Source organism: Mus caroli, chromosome 11 (assembly GCF_900094665.2).
Source record: "Mus caroli chromosome 11, CAROLI_EIJ_v1.1, whole genome shotgun sequence".
NCBI lineage: Eukaryota > Metazoa > Chordata > Mammalia > Rodentia > Muridae > Mus > Mus caroli.
Genome location: NC_034580.1, coordinates 27,914,538 through 27,936,125, shown reverse-complemented (window position 1 = coordinate 27,936,125; position 21,588 = coordinate 27,914,538). Strand labels below are relative to the sequence as shown.

Genomic DNA, 21,588 nt, shown 5'->3' with positions numbered 1-21,588 from the left:
GGCATGGCAGTTACATTTTTCTTTTGGCCTCAAGAGATCAACAGACATTTTACTCAGGGACTGGAGACATGGTTCAGTATTTAAGAGCATTTGTTGCCCTTCTAGATGATCCAAGTTCAGTTCTCAGCACCCAGATTCAAAACTGTCAGTAATTCCAGTTCCAGAGGCCAGAATGTCCTCTTCTGGACTCCAAGGGGACCAGTACATTCGCTCACATAGACTTGCACACATAGATAAAAACAGAAACAGAAAATAGATAAAAAGAAATATCTTTTTAAAAAAATCCTGTCACACTGCTGTGTGACAGACATGGTGAAGTGCATGGTGAAGACATGGTGAAGTGTCAGGAGAGGAGACTGGAGTGACTCTGCATGCTGAAGCCTGGCACCCAGGTGCCACAGGACAGAGTAGAAGAGTTAAGGCAGGCACAGCACATCCTTAGAGCGACAGTGGATCCAAACCACACGATGTGGGTCTTCACGGCCACCACTGACATCAGGCTCAGAACCGAGGGTCAGGACTTAAGCCCGTGTCACTCAGATGCCACGGGAAGTGCCACCGCCAAGCCTCCTGGCTCAGCAGTGATGAGCTTCAAAGCCAGGCTTTGCCTCCACAAAGGCAGAGATAAGTCGGTAAGAAATGTGCTAGTCGCTGGCGGTTTCCTCCAGCAGAATTCTAGCACCTACAAATTCTCACACTATCTTTCTCAGAAGGAGCCACCTCACTCACAAAGCTAGAAGCCAATGTGGGGCAGGGTGGCCGACTGCCACACATAGCTCACATTCAGGCTGGCTTGTTTCTAACATACACACCGGCTGCCCTGCTCTGAGAATTTCCATTAAAGGGCTGCCAGGGGTGCCGGAGGAGGGATGTGTCTGGATGTACATGGATCTCCAGTCCACACAGCTCAGTGGCTTAGTAACCACCATGCAACACAGAGGACAGCTCTAGCTTCACCGGATATGGGCACAATCCACACTGACTCAGCGGGCACCATCGCTCCCAGGCTCCTGGCACATGGTCAGTTCAAGAGGGAGGTCTGGCCAATCTCTCACTTCTAAGGACAATCCACTTAGAGCTTCTTTGGAGTAAGTGGCAAGGGTTGATATCTTGATATCCGCCAACTGAATGGACAGAGGGCTAAGAAGGGCCTAGAATGAGCCTGGCATCTCAGAGAAGGGGAAGGACATCAGTAAGCCACTTAAGGTCACCCAGCTTCGCGGTGGGATCACAAGGCAGCCTGTATCGCCTGGACAAACATGGCTATCTCAGTTTCCATGTGTTGTCTCCTAGCACATGTGACCTCACACACATACCTGAAATTCTCTGAGCCTACAGTCTCCTCAAGGGGTAACTGAGGACACTAATCTAACCACCTGAAAGATTACTATCCCACATGGATAAACCTTTCACATCAAGAGAAGATGAAAGGCAAAGCACACTGAGCCAGCAGCAAAGGACACACAGGCAATTCAGAGGAGGAATCTCAGCTGGCCAACGAAGGCACAAAAGGCCACTTGACCGACTACCTTAGCAAGCAGGAAGGGCTGACAAGCACCGTCAGAGGACACTGCCGTGAAGCACGCAGACTGACATCAACTAGAAAGGCTGACAATAAAGAGACTGGTTGAGAGCAGACAGAGCCCAGGGACACAGATCGTAGGCTGACATGCATAGCTGAACACATCCTCCAAGACCCAGCATAGTTCCTGTTCTGAGTCTATACATGGGAACAGTTTCCACCAGGCTAACTACTGGGAAGAGCATCCCTGAGTCCCCAGTAGGAGAGAACTTTACAGATGACAGAGGGAAATAGTCACAAACAGAATGCTATGCAGCAGTTAAAATGAACAAGGCAAGATTTTTATAGTTTCAAAACATTGAAGACAAGACTGAGGGGGGCGGGTTATCAGGTAAAACATGTAAAGGTCAAGGAGGGGGATACTGATGGCAAACGGGGTGATAGAAGGGTTATAAAACTGGACTGGGGTGATGGCTATTCAGCCTTATTCAGTTACTACAAACACCAGTGACCTCTGAGGTCATAATGGGTCACTGTGGTGATGTGTAAATGATACCCGGGAAAAGCAGCTAAAAAAAAAAAATCCTACTAACCCATATTTAATTTTACGTGTATAGATGTTTTGCTTGAATGTATGTGCATCACATGTGCCTGGTGCCTGTGGAGGCCAGAAGAGTGCATCAGATCCCCTGGAACTGTGTTAGAGATGGTTGTGAAGTGTGGTGTGGGTGCTGGGGATCCAATCCCAGTCCTCTCCAAGAGCAGCAAGGCTCTTAACCACTGAGCCATCTCTCCAGCCTGTGAACCTGTATTTTAAAAGTAAGTGGGGGCCAGGCATGGCAGTCTTTACTCCAGCACTCTGGAAGTAAAGGCAGATCTCTGTGAGTTCAAGGTCAGCCTGGGCTCCGTAGTGAGAGCTTGACTCCAAGAACAAAACAAGCTTGTGTAAATGGTAAATAACAAATGTAGAGTAGCGGCTTGGGGAAAGTTATGACTGGGAGGGGACACAGGGCGCTCTGTGACCGTGATTTATTTTAAATATAAAGACAGAAACGATCTGAAACACAGACAGAAACAGAACCTGACAGAGGCAGAAGTCGATGGGCAGGGATGGGCTTTATTCTCTCTGTCCCTCTGCAACACTGGTGTCACATAACAGGAATCTACCATCCTTAAAGAGCTGTCAGTACAGCCAGGACGTGGCAGAGCATGCCTTTAATCTCAGTAATGGGGAGGCAGAGGCGAGCAAATCTCTGTGAGTTCGAGGACATACTGGTCTACATAGAACAGCTAGAAGTATTACACAGAGAAACCCTGCCTCTATAAACAAAATAAAACGTGCCCTTGACCCTGACATCTGCCTCATCAGGTCCTCTTCAGGATATTCTTCTTTTGTAGTGTAGGGAGGGCAACCTGACAAGACTCCCGGAGCTGACAGGTTTCTAGAAAACACTCCAGTTAGGGAGGGTGGCCCTGGCATATCCCTCTGAGGGACTCCCTTCACACTCATTCTCATTCCCAGACTCTGAGTGGGACAGGCACGGCAGAGGCTGCATAGTGACAACACTGGCCTTGTCCACAGGAGAAGATGGCCGTTGTGAAGAGATTGCTAACCAGACATGGAGGTGGAGCAGGGGACCCAGCCCTGAGCCCCAGGCACTACTGTCTAACTGCAGCCTCAGAAGCTGTGACTTGTTCCCTTCCAGGCATGGCATCAGGGGGACACAGCAGCCAGGACACTCCAAACGGGTGTGCGTACTGCACTGTGATGCTCTGACTGGGACAGAAGTACATGCTGTCACCCCTGGTAAGGTCTGCATATGGTCTGTTCACACCCAAGAGTTATGTGCTGGAAGCTTGGTCCCCAGTGTCATGCCAGGAAAAGTGGCAGGACTTAAGGGGTGGAGCCTAGGGAAAGGTAGTTAGGTCATTGGTTATGTGGTTTAAAAGAGATTTGGGTAGCTCTCCTAGGACAATTGTTCCCAAAGGTTCATACTACAAAAGAGCAAGGTGGCCCCTCCCCCACCTTTCTGGCTTCTAGGCTCCCCTTACATAACCTCTCCCTCTACATGAACTCCCACCATGATGTCACCTACAACTCTGACGTGGACAAGAAGCCCTTCCCAGAGGCCAAACTGATGGGACAGTCCAATCTTGGACTTCCAGCTTCCCAGATGGCTGTTATTTTCTTTTTACAAAGTACCCAGCCTCAGGTACTAGGCTATACAATGAAACCAGACTAAGATGGTCCCCAAGGGGACATGCCACACTCAATATCTGGCTGTATTTTTGTTCTTACAACTGAGGAAAGGGAAGCTGCTGTGTAGAGGCCAGAAGCAAGGTAACATCAGCCAGGCCTCCATCATCTGCCTCCTTATTGTGTGTGGAGCTTGGGGGCAGGCTCCATAGTCCAGTCTGCTGCTGCTGCATTTGGGGAGATGTTACTATAGAACCAAATTATCTGCTCCTCTGGATGGCTCTGGCTGCATTCATCTATACTCCAACACCCATTTGGGGAACCAAAGACTGGATGGCAGGGAGAAGGCCCCTCGTCACAGTGGTGACTAAGCCCGAAAACAGAAGAACAAGCTCTCGCATGATTTCAATCAGAGAGACATAGACGCCACAGGGCTGCAGTTAAGAAACCCCATGTCAGTCACGTGATTGCCCCCCCCCCTTTCCCCGGGAGGAGACATCAACACCACATCTTACAAAAAAGGACACAGAGACTGAAAGAAGTAATATTTAGCAGCCTGGGAGTCCAAGAGCTGAGCTTGCCCAAGCTAGGGGGCTACACATACCTGGCTCAGGGAGCCCCGAACAACTGGCTAGAACCTCAGGGGTACCCCTCAAAGTCACAAAAGTCTGAGCAGATTCCCAGGCTTTGGGAGCATTCTGTCCAGGGCCTCTGTGGGTGTGTGGGATGTGGAAAGGGGCGTGGTCTGACGGGCCAACGTCTTTGGTCCAACAGGCCTGCTCTGCTCCTTACTGTTAGCTGCCCCATCCTTGAAACAGACTTGAGAAGACCACCAATAAACATGTGTGACACCACAAGGGAGTGGAAGGTGACACCCAGTCCTTAGTGGCTCTATCTATTCTGGTTTGGCAGATCTGGTGGAAGGCAGCATGGAGGAGAATTTCAGACTTCCTCCAGTTGGTGTGTTACTGAAAACTGTCCCATACCCAAGAGACAACTCAACAGGCTTCAACAAGAAACCAAGACTTGGCAGCATTTGAAATAGTTAAGGGGGGAAAAAGGGGGTGGGGTGTGGGGAAACCAAGACAATTTAGCTGAGCTCTGAAGCAGGGAAAACTTAGCTCTATTTAAAGATACCACAGGTCCAGGAAGCAGCCCCCGCTGGCTGGCCCAGGGCTGAGTTACTGAAGGCCTAGACAATAACAATACACTGGAACACAGCACACCCTTTCTTGTAGAGTACAGTGGATACCCGGCCATCTCCTTCCAGAATTTTATGGGCGACTCAGGGAAGGCATGTATAGCTGTCTGCTTTGTAAGAATGGCTCTCTTAAACAAATAGATCCAAAAGGGGCTTCCAGGGAGGCCCCTGGCCAGCCTTTCTCCAGCCAACGCCCTCTCTAGTCATTGTTCCTCACTTCTTTGTTAGGATTTTTTTCCCTCCCTCTTGCTTTTTTCCTTCCTGGTTAACTTCTTCAGGACTGGCACAGCCCCAGGGAAGCCAGTCCCCCCTCACACCTGGAGTGAAGTCCCCAGGGCCTGCTCTAAATCCACTGTCCTACTACCCAGAACCTCTGCGGTGGAACCAAGGCCACCTCAACCTCCAACAAGGTCCCCAAGCAGCCTGAGAGGCCACTTCCCACTTGAGGGTCACCGTGGGCCCCAGGCCCATCGTCCACGTTTGAGAACCCTCAGCCTTTGAGCCTCAGCGTTCCCATCTGCAAAATGATGCCAGGGACCCATTTCCTCCACACCTTAGCAGCTCCAAACAAAATTCTCCTGTCACAGAGGGGGGTTACTCCTGGGGAAACTTTCCCACATTGTTAAGCGGAAGTTACAGGGAAGGGGCGCTCAAATGACCCATGCACAGAGGATGAAGGGCTTGGTTCGCTAATCCTACGAGGCTGGGCGCCTCTGGGTAGGAGGGTGGTCTGAGACCCACGCCTCCGTGGGTTTCTCTCCTGGTTTCTGTCTTAGTCTGCAGCAGCGGCTGGGGCCAGACTTTTGCACGGGTAGGCAAGGCGAGAGCTCGCGAGGAGATGGCGGGGACCAAGGGGCGAGCGGGGAGATGGCGGGGAAGGCACAGGGACCAGGGGCGCGTGGGGAGACAGACAGCAGGGAGGGCGCGGGGACCCGGGGCGCGTGGGGAGACGGCGGTGAGGGCGCGGGGCACAAGTTCTGCGCGGGGCTGGGATCGCCGCGTGGCGCGGACGCCGACTCACATAATGCTTGTTGGGCACGCGCCGCTTCTGCACGTCCAGCACCTTCACCTCCACGATACTGCGCCGCGGCGGCATGGCCGTTCTCCGCGCCCAGCGCCGTGCGGGCCGGGCCGGGCCAAAGCGATCCTTGCCGCCGAGCACTTGCCGCCGCCGCTGCCACCGCCCTCCGCGCCCCGCCCCTGCCCGCCCCCACGCCGCCCGCCCACCCTGCTTAAAGGGCCCTCCCGGCCCGGCCCGGCCACGTCCGCCCGCGGGCCTTTGTCCCCGCGCCCGGCGGGACGGCGCGCTCCGCCCCCCGCGCCCGGGCCTGGCGACTCTAACCCCAGGCACCCAAGCAGCCTGCTCGAGCTCTCCATTCCCGATTTGGGCTCAGGGAGGTTGTCCATCCCCCTCGGTGTCTGAGAACCGCTGACGTGCCAGTCGCTATAAATCCGATCGCTTGCCCCCAGTGCTGGGGGGTTCAGGGAAAGGTGGTCACTAGGTCTCTTGGGTTTACTGTCTGTGACAGGGAGAGGAAAAACTGCAAAAATGGCCTGGCAGCTCTGCACAGGGCGGCGAAGGTGAAAGAGGGCAGGGATGCCGGGTGGGTAGCAAGCCCCTGACCCCGTGGGGGACTGAGTCCACACCTGGCCTTGTGCCCTGTCATTATCACGGATGCTCACTTAAAATCTCACAACACCTGGGAGTCGTGGGTCAGGAGGGGATGGTTAATCGCCTTTTACAGAGGACCTGAGGACAGCCTCTAGATTCATGGAGCAGGTGGGTCCAACCCATGGTTGCCCCACACTAAGCAAAGCAAAGCTACAAGTGGCTCCACATCTCTTTTCTCTAGCTCACCCTAGCATTGGCTGGGCGCTCAGTAACTATCAGATGCTGGCTGAATGAATGAATGGATGAATGGATGGACACACATAACACCATGGATAGGAAGTTCAGACTGCAGGTAGTGGTTTCTCAGCCACGAAGCAGGGGTTCCCCTTCAGGCACCTTCCCACCCATAGATCAGTCGAGGAATTTCTTAAGGGAGAGTTCTCGTCAGTCCAGGCAGGCCTTACAGACTATTTTGAATCCCACTGGAAACTCCTCTATTGCCTTTTTGGCTTCTTTGTCCATGCTTTCTGCTGTTCTGGCCTTGAAGGCTGGTCTGGATGGGCTTCACTAATAGAACACCTGTGTTTGGGTTACTTGACTGGTACCAGGCCATGGCAGGAGGAGGACTATCTTTACCAAAGTCACTTTTGTACCAAAGATGGTTTTGTGCTGCCCCAGGCACAGGACTATCTTCTTGGCGCTATTGATTAAGCTGTTCTCGCTGACCCACGCGGAGAGTGTGGAGAGCGGCATCCATTTGGAACCAGGACCCTCCCTGGCCCAGTAATTCCCTCCAGTGCACCAGATGCTAAGGTGCTTCCCCAGCAGAGCTGCCACCCAAAGCACCCGTTGGTTTCTCTCATCTCCTGCACAAAGCAGAAGCACAGGCTGTAGACGTTGGATGTACCTGAATCAGCCAGCTCCTCCCCCTTCCCAGTTCCCCAGCTCTGCCTGTAGCTGTAGTAATGCCATCATCTCCCCTGTCCCCTCATCCTTGCCCCCATCCTCCACCCCCCACCCTTGCTGGCTGATTTCTGAGTGTGAGTCGGATCACTCTGGGTCGCTCACAACAGTTCAGCCTTGCAGCTTTTGTCCTTGGGTGTCCGCCTCATTTTAGTTCGCACCCACAAGGTGCATCTGCGTCCTTGCTCCCTGCTTCAGGACCTCCTTCCTTTTTGTGGCTGAATACTTCTTCATTGTGTGTTTCCTAGCTCTTCCTTTTCTTTATTCGTATATCTGTGGTCACTTTGGCTGTTGCCACCCTTGGGCTATTGTGACTAAGGCTGCTGGGAATGTTGACATACAGATGTCTGTTCAAAGTCCTTACTCAGTAGTTCTTTAGAGTATGTTCTGGATTGCATGGTAATTCTACCTGGATTTGCTCATTCTTTTGTGGCGCCTCACTCCTGTCTTCCTGGTGGCTATAGGAAGGCTCTATCTCATGTACACCTGTGTGCTAGAAGCAAGCATTAGATCCCATTACAGATGGTCATGAGTCACCATGTGGTTGCTGGGAATTGAACTTAGGACCTCTGGAAGAGCAGTCAATGCTCTTAACCACTCAGCCATCTCTCCTGTCTATCAGCAGTGCACAAGAGGCCCAGCTTTTTCCAAACACTCCCCCTGGCCCCTTACTTTCTGCTTCTTCTATTGTTCTTGACCACACCATCTCAATGGTGTCAGGAGTGACTCACTGTAGCTTTTATTTGCATTTCCCCAATGATTAATGACAGGAAAAAAAAAAAAACCTCTGCTGTTTAAACTCTGCTGAATTTTACAAGGGGGTTAGTGCTTTTCTCTTGCTGTTGTGAATCAAGTGGGAGGGAAATCCCGCTTAGTCCTAAACTTGCTCCAGCTCAGCTCTCAGCCTAACAGTATTTGTTGAGGTCTGTCTGTGAGCTTGGGGCTGGCCTGGCACTTTACTTTCTAGGGCCTTGTCTTACTAGGGTCTCATAGCCCTGGGAGTTACAAGCCGTCCTTCCTGTTTGCCAAAGGGGAGGTTGAGGAGGTGTAAACAGACAGGTATTTCCCTGTGATGATGTTGCTGAGATGACATGGCATTTGCAGAGAGTCTAACTCCAGACTTTTGAGTCAAGTTGACACACTCTAACTATGACATGTGTGGTGTCTCCCTGTATGTCTAAATGTGTGAGAGTGCTCTTGCCTGTGTGAACATTGGAGTCCAGAGGTTCTTCTGTTCCTCTCTCCATTATTTTTTGAAACCGGTTCTCTCACTGAATCTGAAGCTCACATACTTGCTAAACTGGCAGACTAGCAAGCCACTAGGACCTGTCTGTCTCATGTCCCCTACCTCAGTGGAAAGCTGACAGATATGAGCCACTGCACTCAGTTTTATATATGATGATTAGAGATCCAAACTTAGGTTTTTATGCTTGCTCAATAAGTGCTCTACCCCTCAGCCATCTCCCCAGCACCAAAAGAGAGAGGTGACTTGTCGGGAATGAGATCCTGAACATGTGATCAGAAGCTAAAAGAGGTTCAGAGTAAGAAAAAACATGGATGGAGTTTGGGCAACACCAAGATTAAAGTTGACTCAAAACCTAGACACCTAGGAAGAGAGGATCTCAACCAAAGAATTACCTCCATCAGATTGGCCTGTGCACATGGCTGTAGCACAGTTTCTTAACAGCTAATGGATAAAGAGGACCCAGCCCACTGTGGGCAGTGCCATTCCCTAGGCAGATGGGCCTTGGTTACATAAGAAAGGCAAGCCAAGGGAGCTAGCCAGTAACCAGTGTTCCTTCATGGCTCTGCTTTAGTCTGCCTGACTTCTCTCAGTGATGGTTAACCTGTGAGTTGGAAGATGAAACAAATCCCTTCCACTCCAGTTTGGATTTGGTCATGGTGTTTTATCATAGAAACAGAAAACTACTTAGAACAACATACAAAAATAAAAGGGAAGGAAAGGTCGGCGAGGAAGCTCAGAGGGTAAAGATGTTTAATGCCAAGACTGATGACCTGCGTTTGATCTCTGGAAATCCTGTGGTGGAAGGAGAGAATTCTCTGAAGCTGTCCTCTGCCCTCCATACACGGGTTGTGACACGCCTGCACTAGTGTACATATGCACAGAAACCAATGAACGTTGAGCCAACAAGAAGCTCTGGGAGGCAACACCCTCCCAAACTTAAGCTTTCAGTTTACCAAGCCAGCACCCTTAACACCATTCCTGCACATCCCAGTTTAACCCTTAACACCACTGGCCAACTGGACTTCGGACCCTTCCCGTTCTGGCATAATACTTAGCCTGTGAGAGAGGTTTATTATCCCACCTTCTCTTATGGGGTCTGTCTTAGGGTTTTACTGTTGTGAACAGACACCATGACCAAGGCAACTCTTATAAAGGACATTTAATTGGGGCTGGCTTACAGGTTCAGAAGTTCAGTGTATTATCATCACGGTGGGAGCATGGCAGCAATCAGGCAGGCATGGTGCAGGAGGAGCTGAGAGTTCTACATCTTCATCTGAAGGCTGCTAGAAGAATACTGGCTTCTAAGCAGCTAGGAGGAGTGTCTTATAGCCCACACCCAGAGTGACACACCTACTCCAACAAGGCCACATCTACTCCACACCTTCTAATAGAGCCACTACCTGGGCTGAGCATATACGTACCATCAAAAAGGCCTTCTCAGGTTTTCTCTGAAATAAACCTGTTCTTACTGTGCAGCCAACTCCTCAGTTTTCTTCTTAAAAATGTTCTCTCCCTCCCCTCCCCTCCCCTCCCCTCCCCTCCCTCCCTCTCTCTCTCTCTCTTTCTTTCTTTCTTTCCTTCTTTCTTCCCTCTTGTTTCTCTTGCAGACAACACGAGTCTGGTTCCCTGTAGTCATCAGGGATGGCTCATAACTGAAACTCCAGCTCCAGAGGATCTGGCACCCTCTTCTGTCCACTGTAGGCACCTCCATTCACACACACACACAATATATCTTAACAGAAAAGGAGAAAGATCTTCTTTAGGGAAAGGCTATACCTAGACAGTTGCCCTATTTCATAGCCATCTGTGGTTTGCTGATTGGCACACAGTCTCCATGGTGCTCCCTGCAGGCTGGTGTAAGCATGCACTGAGGGTGCCCTCTGCAGGCTGGTGTGGTAGTGAACTGCTTATCAGCACCATGGTTATCTCCATCATCTCCATCATCATCATCATCATCACCATCATCTACTAAGTGTCTGTTTATAGGACTAGACTCAGACCTGAGGGATGCAGACTGCCTCTACATGGGTGTGTGCACATTCCCATGCATTCACATATTACACACACACACACACACACACACACACACACCAGGCTCAAAGCTTCCTAGGAGCCAGATTGACTTTACTTGTTTAAAAATTTCCAGCTCCATGCACAGACTCGCAGAGCGTTTCTGAGAGATGCTTCTGTGATAGGCAAGACTGGATGCTTGACCAATGTGTCCTTGCTAGCGACAAACCAGCCTCTAGGTGGACTTCTCTGCTTTTCTGTCTCACAGAGGCATTTGGGAGTAAAGTATTGCCTTTGATTTAGGTCTGCAGAAGCCAGGGATAGAGCTTAGACTCCAGCTTTAGCTAGCACTATTCCAGATCCCTGGTCCAGAAGGCATTTTGCAAACTCAAGTGCTGCAGAGCACAGAACAGCCCTGCTGGAGCTGATGGAGTGCTGTGTTCCACACGGCAGGATCGTACAGGAAGGAGCACGTTCTGGAGGGGAATCTCTTCAAGCTTGAATGAGCTCCTGGTCCTTCCGAGATTCTGATGTCTGTAAAGCTGGCAGGCTGCACTTCTCCCAGTCCCTAGACTGAAGACAAACAGGCCAGGGAGGCTGAAGCCTGTTTTTTGTTGCCTTTTCATCAGCAGCTTCGGGGAGGGAACTGAGGTCTTTTCTAGGACACGGTTGGATGGAGAGGGTTCAGAGAGGATCTCTCTGAGGTGCTGTCTGTATGCTTGTGTTCGTAGGGATGCTCATCGCAAGAACAACACCCATGAAGGCTTGTGGTCCTCGTACAAGCAAACCATGCCTAGAGGAAGCTGGCTTAAGTAGAATCCCCATGCAGGGAGAGCCTCCTGGGATGACAGGAGGCTATGTGGTCTGAGCAACAGGGAGAGACCCTGAAGCTTCTCTTCCATCATCTCCATCTTTCCTGTGGCCAAGTTTTATTTCCTTAAAGGGAGCGCTGTTTACAATCTTCTCATGCCCAGAAGTCTTCCCGGGATGCCCCTACCCACAGATGTTCTTCAGTGTGATTGGTGTCCAAGGATGCCATGACTAACCCCCTCTGTGTTGCTTTCTTGTCTTCCCATCTCACGTTGTCCACCTTCCCCCTGCTTTATAAAGAGACGTAACTGTTACTGTGCACCAGCTAGCTGTCATCTATAACAATATAAATTCTGTAGTCAACTGTGTTTCTAACATCCCTATACTGGTCCATATACAACAGGAAGTTAGAGGCTAGGTGCGGTATAAAGAAATGAGGTTGGTTTGGTTCACAGTTTGGAAAGTGAAAGGTCCAAGGTCAGGGGGCCCCCTGTGACGTCTGGTGGGGACATTGTGATGAGCAGCATTACAATAGTGGAAGTACGCAGAACAGATTGTTGATGAGATGGGCATCCAGAAAGACTTGGGATGAGCATCATGCTTTTGTATAGGATAAGTTGCCCTGGAGAGAACCAGGTTGGAGCACTACATTAATCTCTCCTGCAGGTGGCGCCCTTCCGCGCGACTCACTCTCTTATGGACACCGCCTTGTGGGAGTCATGCTTCCAGTTCACAGACCTATCCAAGCCACAGTGAGCCCAGCACATCTTCAGCGCATTAATTTTCTCCTTTCAGTGAGAAAACAGGAGCTAAGAGATGGTGCCTAGGGTCACAACACAGGAGCATGCTTTGCTGAGATGTGAACTCAAACATCTCTGGCTGCCTCTGAAAAGAAACAAAGCTCCCTTTGAGGACAGGCGTGGGAGTCTTCCTGATATCGTTATCTCCCTCCCTCCACTGACCAGTGGTTTCAGAGCCTGTTCTCTATTCTCAGTCAGGAGCGTGTTTAGCCAATGAAAATCAGATTGCATTCCTCACCCCCATTCTCCCATTGCTTAAATGTCCCAGTGATTTCCTGCTGCACGTAGGATAAAGTCACCAAGATTCTTAGAGCAGCCGTTTAGGGATTAGCAGAATCTGGTTTCAGAGATCTGCTGACCTCATCTAGTCCCCTCCTCTGTCACACCTTCCTACACCCGCTCTGGCTTCTCTCTGTTTCATGAAATGGATCCCTTTATACATGCTGTTCACTGCTCGGAAATGCTTTTCCTGTCTTTAAAGCTTTAGTCTTCTCCTTCTGCAGACTTTCCTAATGCAGCCTCCGTCACCTCCCACACGCATTTTCTTCAGAGCTCTTGGCATTGCCGCCATCTCTTCATATATGACTCTCCAGCAAAATGTACCTACATGAAGATGGTCAGGCATCCCCCTTGCTATTATCCCCAGTTCAGCCCAGTCCCACAGGCCATAGAAAAGAACTTTGAATAAATGGGCACTGCCTTTCCTGTGGAGAACAGGGGTTTTCTCAGAGTGGTCAGCCATGGCAGCTGATTGGTAGATAATTTACCAAATGAGTGGATAGATACAGATGTGGACAGGTAAAGATCGTATTGTTAGCAAAAAGCATTTTGAGTTACATTTCAGTTCAATGAACACATACTCCAAAGGCCACTGAGAGGCTAAACCTGGTGACCAGTGTCTCCTTTACAGAAGTGGGAGACACTGCAGCAAAATGTAACTGTTTAATGGTGAGCATCACCCTGCCATTGAGTGGCTCTCCTGCAGACAAGATGGCCACCTCTCCAGGTGGTCCATGAAACAGTCCCCCAAGGAGCAACTGTTACTGTTTGGTAATTGTTCCTCAGTGCCTCCCACTCTAGACATTCCCAGGACAACCTAACCCTGTGGTTGCTCCATGGGCTATGCATGCTATGGTTCAGCCCTGTCTACTCAGCTACACTGCAGAAGAGCATGGTTTAAAAGTGCAGGTGGCTCTGGGAGCCCATTCATTCATTCATTTGAGCCATTTATTCATCATTCACTTGACAACATAATACTTGAGAACTTAATACCTGTCAAGCACTGAACAGGATGCTTGGGAGAGAGAAACAAGCACAACAAGTAGGGATTTTTTCTTTCATATTCTAACAGGGAAGGCAGTCAATTAGTAACAAGTGACAAACAGAGGACATGTCTCACCCATAGAGAGTCACCATTAGAGACAAAATAAAAGTGGACAAGCCATGTTGTAGGTGGCCAGGGTGACACTGAACCCCAGCATGTGTCTCTGAGCCAGATGGCCAAGTCATGACCCTCAGTAATCTGGAACCTTGGCCGCAGCTCTTTAAGACTGCCGTTCAATAGGTTCGCCTCCTGAGGATCTGCTGTTGGAAAGAGGAAGAGGATGGATGGTGGCTGAGCAAGCAAGCACTGAAGATTCAGGAGATCCCCACGTAGGAGCAGTATCATAGGGAAGAGAGACTAGGAGGTGGAGTTGGGCTCTGGCCCAAGAGTTCTGGCAGCAGACAGCCTGACCCCGAGACAGCCCAGCTCTGGAAGTGTGGGTGGATATCCTGAGGAAGGAAAGGGACTGTTGAAGAAACCGTGGTCCTGGGTCTGTCTCATGTTACCCTGCTAAGAGCTGGGTGGTCACTGTGCAACTGTGCTGTTGCTGTTGCTGGAGACTTGTTGGGGTAATCTTCGTATGCATGGTGTCAAGGTTATCTTGGTATCATTCAGATGTTGCTTTCTGTACCAGCAGAGAGCTGAGGACTATCCGGACGTTGTACTGTTATTCTTATGAAACATCACCTGCCTTAGTATTTTGTAAACATTCTTCTGACTGGTTTAATAGAGAGCTGAATGTGTATAGCAGGGCAGGAGATGAAAGGTGGGAAATCTGGGCAGAGGTAGATACTCTTGGAAAGAATCAGGCATGGGGGATTCACAAGCCAGACACAGAGGAAGGAACAGGTGCCAGGACTGAAGGAGAGGTAATGGGCCACATGGCAGATGGTAGATTAGAATAAACAGGCTAATTAAGTTATACGAGCTAGTTGCGAAACAGCCTACACTATAAGGCCTAGCATTCATAAGCAAATGTAAGACTCTGCGTGTCGTTATTTGAGAGCTGGTGAGTCAGACAGAGACAGTCTAGTGGTATTTGGTGCCCACTGTGGGCTCGAATCCATGACCCTGAGACTAAGAGTCTCAAATGATGTGTTAAGTTCAGTGAATGACACAGAGACAGGGATGTAGAAGGAGCTTGGGTTGAAGTTCATGCTGGGTGACTGTGATGTCCAGGTCTTGGTCCTCAGTGTCCTCCTCACCCACGTGGACGGGCAGCCTTGCCTACTACTGACTCAGCTAAGGGCCTCAGGGAAGCAGGCCTGACTCCTCAGAATGCTTGTTCCAACCAAACCAGAATCTGAAGCGTGGCAAAGCCAAAAACAAGCAGAGGACTTAGGCTGCCCTCCCATCACAAATCATCAGACCAGCAGAGGACTTAGGCTGCCTTCCCATCACAGGACCATTAAGCCATCACTTTCCTGTCTACACTCTGTGGAGCTGAACTTCTTCCTCATGTTTGATTGCTCTGAGCATCTCACTGAACAATTCCAGCTGGGGAAGCTGAGCTTTATGCTCTGGTTGGCCAGCACCCACCCTTGCAAAAAAATATCATGAGGGTTTGATCTGGTTCTAACCCATGCCTCTCAGAAATATGGAACCTGGGTCTAGTTCTTTGAGCCTATTGCTCACATGTAGTAGAACATTATTTAAATCCTGGCCCAGAGTTTCAACTCCATCTTGGTTAATGAGTTCCCAGATGAAAGACACACCCATAGCCTTTACATGTATAATAAGCCTTAATCAGCATAATTACCCTTCATGCTGATAGAATCCACTTTCCTATTGGTAACCCCGAGTTATTACCTATCATTTACTATGTTCCATCTGGGATGTTCTTAACTCCAATCGGGCAGCCTTCAAGACCACTCTCTCTTGACCCTCAGCCCATGGCGGCTTTTCCTTCCTCCCCTCCTGCATGTTCATTTTCCTCATGGTCCTTCTCTCCTCAAGCCCACGAAACCTAAAACCCCACCTATATCTCTCCTGTCCAACTATTGACTGTTGACATCTTTATTCACCAATCAGAATTAACTTGGGGTGGGTCACAGGGGCTATATGCAGACTCCAGGTCTTGGGGGCCAGCACTTAGCATTAGAATAAAAGACAAAACCTGAACACATACACACTCGCACGCGCACACATGCACACACACACACACACATTACCCTATAGCCAAGTGAAATTGAGAAACTGGAGAACTCTTTGGTGCAAACAAACAACCTAAAAAAAAAAAAAAAAAAAAAAACCCTAACCAACCAACCAAACAAACAAAAAACACCTGACTGCAGGTCTGCAGGGGACACTTCAGATGTAGTAGCTGCTTTTCCTCCTCAAAGGTCATGTCCACTTTGGTGTCAGAGGTAACAGCCTGGTGCCCAGGTGGTTGAAGGTTGTTATGTCTCTGCCCTGGGTGTGGCAGGATTTAGATCCACACAGCCCAGCTATAGGGAGAGAGTGAGGGGCTTCCCAAAGTGGGGCTTCTCTTTCCTCCAGACTTAGTTCTTCCTGATCCCCCACTTTATCCCTAGGGTTAAACCTCCACAGGGGTCACGTGGGACAGCCCTCTCTTGTCTGGCCCCCTGAAGTAGAAACTTATGGTTTCTCTGGAAAGCCAGTTGTATTGGCGCTTTGCTGGGGCAGACACGTGAAGGAACATTTTCACTGAAGCAGACACAGGTGAAACCATGTTTTGCTAAAGCAAGCACGTGAAAGGATGCGTGATAAAGGATTCTTTGTTAACCAAAGGCATGCATTGGTTCACCTTACACTGAGTAGCTGAGCTTCATTTGTTGTGATTCCATAGAGAGAAATGCGCCAGAAAACTTCCGGTGGTGTGCTGGTGGCTTCTTGCCGCTTCTGTGAACTAGGGCCAGTTGGCAGAGGGATGGCAGCTGCTACAGACTCACATGGAGTTTTGCTAAGACAGACTCATGTGCTGAGGCAAAACACGTAGTGAGGACACGTGATGTTTGGAGGGAGTAAAAATAGGACTCAACGCACAGTGGTGGGGCTTGCTTGGAGAGCCAACTGTGCAACACTTCTTGGTCTCCAGTTATTGAGAGAGACGTGGAAGAGAACTTCTCCTGGCATCCCTGCTGGTCTTAATCCCTCCTGCTGACTCATGCTGGTTTGGCTGAGGCCTGTCTGTTTCTGCTAGGTCTTGCCATTGGTGTCGATTTGTGTTTGCGATCCTGACACTACTGAACTAGACTGCTGGCATATCTGTGAAGTGTTTGTGAGTGGGTCGAGCTGCTGCTGCTGATTCTTGTGAACTGAACTACTGATTTCCTGACATAGCAGATGAGATTTGCTCCAAAGAACAATCTCTAAACAGGTCCACTTCCCCTATATCCTAATAACATTTCTTCTCTACTACCTATGATGGAGGTGGGCTAGAAAGGAAGTTAAAGCATTTATTAAGAACCCTTATTAAAAGTAGGGTTTGAAAAATCAAAATAACAGCCCTGATAGTAGGCATCTGTTTAAGTCCCCCAGATGATGAAATAATATATGTTTTTTTTGTTTGTTTTTGTTTTTTGTTTTAAAAGCAGCATAGTAGAGTGGAGCCAGGAGGCAAGGACTCAGGAGAGTAAACAGCACTTCCCCATTTGGTTTCTTTCCCAGCCCTGAGCCTTAGTCACCTCCTTCCCTAGCACTGACCCTTAGTCACCTTCACTCTCCAGCCCCACTTTAAATATGTATATAATATACTTTAATCACACCCTCCCCTACTAAACTTTCTTGCCCCCTTCTTCCCCCTCCTGACAAGTCCTTCCTTCCCAGCAAGTCTCCCCCTATGTCACACCCTGTCTGCCTGCTGGAAGCAGTTTACCTTGAAGCTGTTCTCAAGGAACCGTGGTTTTCATTTGGGCTGTTTGCTGTCTTCCTTCTTCCAGCTACAGAGCCAGGGATCTGCCTAAGGATAGGGGCTTGGGAGGACATTAAGCATACACATGCCTGGACCTGAGTGTGTGTGTGTGAACTTGTGTGTGTGTGTGTGTGAACCTTGTTTCCAGAATCAGTGAGTCAAGACAACACAGGACTGTTACCAATATTATGTGCATTACTCTATAACCAGATGAACCGGAGAAACTGGGGTATTTCTCAACATGTGTTTGGTGCAAAGAATTGCTAATTTTAAATTTCACGCTCTAGCTATGAATGGCAGCACTAGCTATGAACACTGCACATATGGCTCATCCCACTATCTTTACCAGAAGCATCAATGGCAGGTGTGATGTCATTGAAGAAATGGCTTCTCTAGAGCCATGGAAAGATACAACCAGAGAAGAGATGGATCAGTGTCCAACAGGACTTGCTTTCTCAGATGACCCAGGTTCAATTCCTAGCACTCTCATGACTGCACATGGCTTTTTGTAACTCCAGTTCCAGGGGACTTGATTACTTCTAAGGGCACCCAGTGTGAACGCAGCACCCAGACTACATGCAGTCAAGACACTCATATATAGAAGACAAAAAAATAAATAAATGAATTCTAATAAGAATGCAACTAGATCAAGAGATCTCTATACCAGAACAATATATATCTTATATTACATCTTATATCTCATATCTTATATATTTATTATATATTATATATCATATATAGATGTACAGTTTCTGGTGGGACCTGGTGATGGTAAGTGTAGGAGAAAGACTTGTAAAATCAGTAGGAGATGACACGATCAGCACTCCAAAATCTTGTTTAATTGTCACTGGGTAGCTCTCCCAGAAAGCTCATGCACAAATGTCTTTAAAAGGCAACCATTATGCAAACCGCATCAAGGCCGAGAACTTTAGCAGGCCTGAGGGGTTAACTCATACCCAGCTCAGGATCCCTTAGAGGAGTTCACATTGACTACAGCCACATTTGCTTTTCAGCATTAGGATGGCTAAGTTGGGACCCAGTGTTGGAAAGATTTTATGATTTCTGACATGTGATGGTTATCAAGTCATTTATGGTATCAAACCAAAATCCATCTAGAATTTGAAAATCAAAACCAAACCATCTTACAGACTTAGCCTTTTTATTGGATTCTATCTCTCTATCATCTATCTTTTATCTATTTATCTATCTATTATCTATCTATTTATATACTTATCTATATAATTAAAAAATATTTTATGTACATTACTGTTTTATCTGCATGTATGTCTATGTGAAGGTGTCGGATTCCCTGGTACTGTGGTTATAGATAGCTGTAAGCTACAATGTGGGTGGTAGTCCTTTGGAAGAGCAGCCAGCTCTCTTAATTGCTGAGCCATCTCTCCAGCCCCTCTATCTAATTTTAAAGTTTTACTTTATTACTGATTTGTGTGTATGTGTGTGTGTGTGTGTGTGTCTGCCTGTCTGTGCCTGTGTGCCTGTGTGTCTGTGAATGTGAGTGCAGTGCTTGTGGAGTCCACAAGAGGGCGCTGACACACCCAGAACTGGAGTTACAGGTGATTGTGAACCACTATGTGGGTGCTGGGATCCAAATCCAGGTCCTCTGGCAGAACAGTAAGCTCTCTTAACTGCTCAGTCATCTCTGCAGCCTGAATCTGGAGCTCACTGATTGACAAGAAGCCTGGAATCCTCCTGTCTCTATCTCCCAGTTCTTGGATTGCACACACAGATGTTGTCATGTTTACTTTTCCCCTAGGATGTTGGTGATCTTAACTCAAATCCTTACCTTCCCTGTGAGCCCCTCTTCAGGCTCTAAACATCTATTTGTGTGAGCTAAATAAGTGTCTTCAAGGTGAAACCGATTTATCAACACAATGTTTCAAATCTTAACCATGACTGAAATTACAGAAGATTGGTATATAACCAAAAGAGACTACAATTATGGGAAGTCCAAACCTCATTCAAATCAAGCATACAAATTAAATCAAAGAAAACAGTTTTATGCATTTTGGCATATTGGGTAAACACCCCCACTAAACAGGAAATAAATGTTAATATAGCTTTTCAACTTAATATAAGAATTTAAAAACATTGTTCAGGATTTCCAAGAAGATAATCAATAGCTTTGTATATCTGGGACTTCGCTTCCACCAAGAAAAATATGTTACTTTACAGTTTTCAGAGGCATATATACAGCTGCAATCTGACATTCAGCTAGAAGAAAAGTTTGATGGCATCTCTTTGCTGGACTTGCATAGGTCTGCGTTAGTTACTAAAGTCATTGCTGCAATGAAACATCCCACAAAAGCAACTTACAGGAGGGAAGGTCTGTTTCTGTTCCCAGTTTGAGGGTGCCATCTGTCCCAGCAGGGAAGTCATGGCAACAGAAGCCTGAGAGCTCACAGTGTATGAGGTCAGGAAGCAGAGATAAATGAGGGCACTTAGGTGGCTTACTCAGTCCAGGACACCGGGGCACAGGGTGGTGCCTCCCACACTCAGGGTAGCTCTTCCCACCTCAACCTAAACTAGATATCACTTCACAGGTAAGACTGGGATTTAACCTAATTTATACCATCCTTCCAAGGAATACTTAGGATTTTGGCTTCTAAGGTGAGTCTAGATCAGAGATTCTCAATTTATGTGTCACGACCCCTTTGGGGTTGTATATCAGATACCCTGCATATCAGATATTTACATTACAATTCATAACAGCAGAAAAATCACAGTTTTGATGTAGCAATGAAATAATTTTATGGCTTGGGGTTAGTACAACATGAGGAGGTGTATTAAGGGGTTGCAGCATTAAGAAGGGTGGGAACTACTGATTTAGATCTTGTCAAGTTGACACTCAACATAGGTCCTATCTTCCAGTGCCCAAACATCCCTCACTTCCCGCATGCCTTACTCATGCCATCACTTGATGTCATGATTTGTAAGCAACTATTTTCAAGAATGAGGCTAGGCATGGTGGTGCATGCTCACTACAGTCACATCTCTGAGGAGGCAGAGATGGGCAGGTCAACTGGTGCTTTCTGGCTGTCCAGCTTTGACTACTGAGAAAATTCCAGGCCAGTGAAAGACCATGTCTCAAAATTAAAATTTAAAAACAAATAAAAGAAGGATGTGGTCTGAGGAACAACATCTGTGTTATTTACAATTAACATGATTTTTAAAAGTCAATGAAATTTTATTTTTTATTTATGTCCATTTTCTTATATTTTTGGTTGTGAGCCTAGCCTTTAATGGCTGAGCCATCTCTTCAGCCCTTATGTCCATTTTCTTTACTTGTGATCACAAACATGGGATGATTGAAATATCCTCAGATGTTAATAATCTTGTGTAAGAATTTCCCAACTATTGTCCGGAGTGGTGATGTTACTATTTTGTTAATTTCAAGACAAGGTCTCACTGTGTAGCACTGGCTGGTCTGGAACTCACTAAGTAGTCCAGGCTGGTCCTTGAATTCATAGAGATCCACCTCCTCCACCTTTCAGATGCAGGAGATTCAAGGTGTGCTCCCTTTAACCACACCCTGCAACACTGTTTCTCATTCCTGTGCACCATTTAACTGCACTCTGCTACACTGTTTCTCATTCCAATCCGCAGCAGCAGGTAAGGAACCCAAACTTTCTCTCTCCTTATCAACAGTTGGTATTTTCACTGTTTTCAAGTCCAGCTGTTCTGATTGGCATATTGTAACATTCCACTGTACAGCCAACCCCCCAGTGAGTGCTCCGTTGGGATCTGGCTGGTCTCCAGGTGTGGGGCAGTGTGAATAGCCCCACTGTGAACGCTGGGTCTGATCTTTGTTGACCAGCTGCTCTCAGTTCTTTGAAGGTGGATTTGTTAACTCAAGTGGAGATTCCCGGATTAATTTCTCAGAACATAAAAACGGTTTTTCCTTGCCAGGTAGGAGAACAGTCTTCTGAAAGTTACCCATGGCAAGCATCGGCTTGTGTAACACACACACACACACACACACACACACACACACACACACACACACACACA

At 48.1% G+C, this 21,588-nt stretch overlaps 1 protein-coding gene across 2 annotated transcripts in view; it reads right to left on the bottom strand.

The window, feature by feature from the left end:
- The window catches only part of Sh3pxd2b (SH3 and PX domains 2B), a 79,949-nt gene extending 73,867 nt beyond the window's left edge, over window positions 1–6,082 (bottom strand). For both annotated transcript variants that reach the window (XM_021177399.2, XM_029484044.1), the window contains exon 1: window positions 5,942–6,082. In XM_021177399.2, the coding sequence (XP_021033058.1) occupies window positions 5,942–6,016 (75 nt within the window). In that variant the 5' untranslated portion in view covers window positions 6,017–6,082. The remainder of the gene's footprint in view (window positions 1–5,941) is intronic.
- Window positions 6,083–21,588: the final 15,506 nt, after the last annotated feature.